At 41.8% G+C, this 6000-nt stretch overlaps 1 protein-coding gene across 1 annotated transcript in view; it reads left to right on the top strand.

Moving 5' to 3' along the window:
• Window positions 1–323: 323 nt before the first annotated feature.
• Window positions 324–6000, top strand: part of LOC138514712 (uncharacterized) — a 599000-nt gene continuing 593323 nt past the window's right edge. Inside the window, exon 1 of the mRNA XM_069630115.1 lies at window positions 324–535. Within this exon, the coding sequence (XP_069486216.1) occupies window positions 472–535 (64 nt within the window). The 5' untranslated portion in view covers window positions 324–471. The remainder of the gene's footprint in view (window positions 536–6000) is intronic.

Raw genomic sequence — 6000 nt, 5'->3', positions numbered from 1 at the left:
TCTGGAAGTTCAGCTCTAGCAGCACGCTGCGGCCAAAGTGAATTCTGCAAAACATTGGCAAATCAACACTTTCTCAGAATTCCGGTGAGGGGGTTACTTTTTGTACAGAATTTCGCTTGAACAATTTCCCAGTTTTAAATAAATACTGTAAGTGCTGGGAAGTGTAGTGGTTTTATTTAAGCGTATGTGAATAAGCACATTATTGCATGCACCATACCAGTATGGATTTATATTTCTTGTGTTGTTTTATGCCAAGTGCTTCAAGAAATTCCCATAAACAGTTACACCTGTTTTTTGTACCCTTTGTTCACTATGTAGATAAACTACATCAGTTCTTCAAGCCACACCAAGTGCTATGCAGGTTTGACTTATCAAGGACACAAACTAAGCACAAGACACAGAAATTGGATGAGAAGTTGCGGACTGTGTGACTTGTGATTTGTCAAGTCTTCTACATAAATAACTTTCCAAATGGCACCTGTGTCAGCAAGGAAAGTCCTCAGCTTGGCAGTAGTTTTGACATCGTTAGCCTCTGGTAAGTGTCATTATATTGACTTGAGATGGTTGCATCCATGCAGTGTGAAACATATGGTTGTGATATAAAATATTAAACAATGAAAGAGTTAACCAATAAACAAAGTCTTAGCTTTAGCATTTTGCAATACACACTTATAGGAAAGCAAGGCAAAAATGCCTCAACTGTGACACCATATAAACAGAAGTTTATATTGACAAATACTTGTGGCCTAAGTATGTTTTTTCATCAAAGTTAATTACATAGTTATAATTTACTTTGTTAAAATGACTTCATGGCAGAAAAAAGGTATCTATGTGTTTAGGGTGGTGGCTAAAAGGGGTTGACAGGGCAGAAGCAGGGGTGGGTAGAAGGGTTTGGGGGGAATTAAAAGCACAAACAAAAAATGCCACGGAGCAATTTCAGCAAAGTAAATTAACACAGGGTAATTTACGTCAATGAAACAACCTTGTACTCCAGCTGGTCCTAATATACACTCGCCAATGGAAAAAAGGTGACATTGGAAAAACATGAAAACTTGATCCTACACTAACATGCAATGTTTTATGTTGAAAATGTCTATTACTACTAGTTTGACAACAGAATGTTGTGATTTTTGTAATGGCACAGAGGCAAGTATTATCCCACCAATATGTCGTTCCCTGATTTCTTTCGGTTCTGTTTCAGCCTCGAAGGCCATTGACACCATCAGCCATTCTAGGCATCTCAAGCAGCAGAATAGGATCTGAGTGTGCCAGGTGTTCATGGCTGGCATATGATTTACTCAGCCTTTGCTGAAACCTCATGGATTGACCATTGATCCCTGAGATAAACCATATCATCAGCTCTAGGTTGTCTCTGTCTCTTAAAAGATGACCCATGCTGTTTGCTTACGTAATCAAATCGGGAATGTCCAGAATTCGATAATAGAATGAAATCCTTAGTTGCAGAGCCATATGCTACCAGCCTTGAGCTGACCGCGCTGTAGCAACACCAGCCTGAAGCACTCCTTTTTCCTAAAAAGGAGTGTCATTGGTTTGAGTGAAAAGGAAGGGTAAGTGTAATGGACTCCTGTGCCCATACTTGTGAGGAGTCATCATTGGCATTAGTGTCTGGCTTTGGCTTCAAGTTGAAGAAATGTGGAAGTAGAGGAATTAAGTCCAGATGTGAACAGCTCTATGTAAAGGGACCCATTTTTCCCTCAAGAGGACCCAACTTGTCAGGCACCAGTACTAGTCACTCGTGCCTATCTAATGATAGAAAATTAGCCTGTCACTGTGTTTTCTTTCCCTTGAAGGCATTCTGCTGACACCCACATCTGACGACTCAGGCAATATTCCCAGAAGGATGTTGTAAGGTCACAGAGGGATTTGGATCTTGTCTCCTTTCAATCCATTGATATATTTCACTCTGGACTAGATGACGATTCAAAGTCGAATTGAGCAAGGAACCCTGTCCTTTGCCAGACTGCTAGTCGCAAATTAACCTGTATGAATCTCTAAATACTGTATGTGTGGCAGAGACTCCTGAAGATACCATTATCCTCCAGTCTTGATTGGCCACACCAAGCAAACCAGCCCTGAAGACTTGCTTCTGACTCTAAAAGAAGATCTGGGCAGAGCCAAATATATCTCCTCCATTCCACAGCTGATTCCCTGACCATGCTCCCTGTGACCTGGGGAACAATTCTGTCCAAGAAACCCCCTTGCAGACAAATGTGAGCATTAGTCTAACACTCTTGAATAGAGAGAGACTGGTAACATGGCTTATTTTGAGGTTGAAAAAAGGCATATGAGTCGCCAGCATCCTGAGTGAAATCACTGCGTCATGTAGAGTTCATCTGAGTTCTCTATTTATCAATCCTGTCATGGCCTTGAATAAGAGGAGGGAGAATTTCTGGAGTTGGTCATCCACTGTTATGGGTGTAAGGCTGATTTGCCCCAGGTTATCACAAATGCCAGAGATTCATGCAGACATATCATGATGAAGGGACATTGCTAAACAAGAATGTGTTATGTCTAATATGTCATCTAGATACATGACCAGGAGTATAACACCCTGAGAAAAACTTCAACTGAACTTAACTGTTTTGGGAGACTCTCAAAAGCTCTACAAAGACACCAAGTAAGGCAAGCAAACTAGAATGACTCATTATCCAAACAAAATTGCAAAATATGTTCGTACATAGATGTTTTGAGGTAAGAATGTATAGGAAAATAAATGGGCCAAACCATCTCTGAAATTATGAAATAAAACAAAACCATTTAACTCTAAGGTTGATGATTGGTTGGTAACTATCGCCTTTCTTTTTTTAAAATCAAAAACCAGCTGCTGACAGCCCCTTCACAGTGGTTCTGACAATGTTCTAATGCTACATTTGGGAGCAGATTCAGTATCGCTAGGGAAATGAGTGATTCTCCTTTGAGAAGAGGAGCTTTGCATCTATTCTGTTTTTTTGAGTTGACATGAAATATACTTTAATCCCAGTATTATGTCCAGAATACAAAGACCTTGAGTTACTCTTCTCCAATTCTGCAGAAAATGACATATTATTACTCCAAATGTAGTTTATAGCCTTTTGAAAAGTTGGCGCTTACATTGGAAATTATGGAAGTCTGTTCCTCTTTTTTCACACTTACCTCTTCCCAGTCTGATCTGTGGGAAGATGAAAGGTCACATTGTGTGGCCATAGGTATTTTGCCTTGATCCTTCAAAATTCATCCCATAACAAGAAAGAACTAGCATCAAAATTAAGCTATTTTGCTAAACGTTTTTAAGGAGGATCTCCATTCTCCTTTTGTGAATGATAGAGACATTAGAATCATTTATAAGACAGAGAGCTCTCTGAGCCCTCCCACTCAATGCTTCTGGAGCTACAGGTGTACCTTTAATACTTGCCTCTTGTGCCATACCCAGAATGTTTATGGGAGGGCCAGAAGTGTTAAGGAATTGACTTTGACTCATGGCCCATTCCCACCTACACGTTTGTGCAGGGGCATTTCTATATTGGGAAAGGAATAAGGACATAGTTAGGTCCAGCCCTGGAGCATTCTCCCCTTTTTCGTGTAATCTTGCCCTAGTGCAGTTAGACCTGTTACATTTCCAAAGAGTGCCTCTAATAAGCTCCTCGGTGTGCCTGATACTATGCAATAATGCAAGCCACTGGAGACCACTCCGAACATTGGCAATATGTTATTTAGTTTATCTGGAAGATTGAATGGGTTCCCATATAACGCATCCAACAGGAGCTGGTCATCAAATGGCTGGGTATCTTGGAATGTATTGTGTAGATTATTCCCAGAGGAGCCCAGCAACCACCTCAGAGGGCCCATTCTTCACAATAACCCACAAATCTTCATGGTTAGTTGTCATGGCATAAATACTACTCAGACAGCTTATTTGAAAAGGGATAAGGATATATTTGGGTCCAGCACTGCAGATGTCACCCCTTTTCCTGGTAATCCTGGTCTAGGGCATTTAGACCTCATTGTGTTTTGTAAGGGTGCAGAAGGAGGAGAATGACACACAGGTGGCATGGTTGTTGGCATAGACCTTTATTATACCAGAAAATAAAAAGAAAACCCAGCTTTCCCTAACTCTACGAGGGGTTGCCCAACATCAACTTAAAAGATGAATGGCTCTGTCAGAATGTCCGTGCAAATCAATACTCCACCGTCCTGTGGAAAAACCCTGCTTCTGCTCCTTACACTAAATACTTAACTAAAAATGAATGACTTCCTTCTTCTGGACAGTGGACCCCAGTTCCAACTGTTAGATGGAATCTTTACCTGGGATAATGACTCCCTTCCCCAGGTCTCAATCCATTTTCAAGGCACAATACGAAGGGCCAAGTTGTAATGCGAAAGAGCAGCAAAGTTCTCAGTTCAGGTTCACAGGGTAAAGTTCCAGCTCAAACATCAACATTCCCTTTACCCATAGTTTTCTTCACTATTGGGTTCCTGGAGTATGCTTCCTTTCTCCAGGGGGCTTGTTCTCAGAGTTTTTGCAATGCGAGCGAGATGGCTCCCTTCCCCTAGGCAAAACACACACAAGAGGCAAAGTTCAAAACAGTTGTCAGATAAAGGTAATGGCTTCCTTTACCAGGTTACAACTAATAAGGCAAAGTCCCACACAACCAGGGATAATGACCCCCTTCCCAGGTCCTGATTACTAGGAGAACAACTCCCTTCTCCTGGTATCTTGACTCTAGAATTCATACCGCCGTGTTTACTAGGAACATGCCTCCCTACTCGTAGTATTTTGACAATTCAACACAACCAGGGGGAATGACTTCCTTCCACTGGTTTCAGTTACCAGGAGAATGACTCCCTTCTCCTGGTATCTTTTCAATTGTTAGCACACTTCCAAATCACCAGAGGGAATGACTCCCGTCCGGGGGTCTCTCTCTCACTTTAGTTTCAATTACAAAGTTCTTAACTTCTCTTCTTTGATGTGGCTCACTTGGTATCTTCTCTTTGCAAAGTGCTGCGACAAGGAATATGACTTGTGCTTTATGTGTATTTCGAGTCCCCGACCCTGGCTACTCTTGCTGTTCGGTTTGGCCCACTTGGTTCACTCTCATGCCAAGTGGGACCATTAGGAAGACACCTCACTTCCCTGTTTGGCTCCCAGACCCCTGCTTCTCTCACTACCTGGTTCAGTACTGTTGGCTGACTCTTCTACCAACTACTAACGCCAGGGAGATGTCTTGCTTCTGGGTGTGGGTCCCAGACCGTTGTTTCTCCCTTTTTTACGTTCTACTCCCTTGGCTCACCCTCCTGCCAAGTACTGATGTGAGGGAGATGCCCCACTTCTCGGCTGGGGTTTCTCTCCTCTTATGCTCAACTCGCTATTTTGCTAAAAGTTTTTAAAGAGGATCTCCATTTTCCTTTTGTGAATGATAGAGACATTAGAATCATTTAGAAGACAGAGAGCTCTGTGAGCTCTCCCACTCAATGCCTCTAGAGCTACAGGTGTACCTTTAATACTTGCCTCTTGTGCCATACCCAGAATATTTATGGGAGGGCCAGAAGTGTTAAGGAATTGACTTTCCAGTCCAGAGGATCTCCTGTCCAGCCCCACTGAAATGCGCAGGCTGAAACACTGCTTTTTTAAATTTGCACTTGTTTTTACCCAAATTTCTACACTGTTAATTCAACTAATATTATTGCTCTTTATATTTTCACGTATGTTTAGACCACTGTCTGCGGAATGCCACACACTCCAAAGAGCTCTGAATACATAATCCTGGCAGCAAGGCGATATACATATGTCAAGTAACATAATACACTTCACCCATCCCTATTGAATATATGCCAACATAGTACATTCCACTCTGGAGAGGAGATGCCAGTTGAGTTCACATTTTACCTTTGAATTCTTTAATTTGTAGTCCTGAATTTATAATGCAGAAATCCAGGACTACAACACCCAGAATGCAAAGTTAAAAGCAGGAATGTAGTCTCCCGAAATTGTTGTCATGTAGG

Source organism: Ambystoma mexicanum, chromosome 12 (assembly GCF_040938575.1).
Source record: "Ambystoma mexicanum isolate Mex_15411 chromosome 12, UKY_AmexF1_1, whole genome shotgun sequence".
Classification (NCBI taxonomy): domain Eukaryota; kingdom Metazoa; phylum Chordata; class Amphibia; order Caudata; family Ambystomatidae; genus Ambystoma; species Ambystoma mexicanum.
This window is presented reverse-complemented; position numbering and strand designations above follow the sequence as displayed.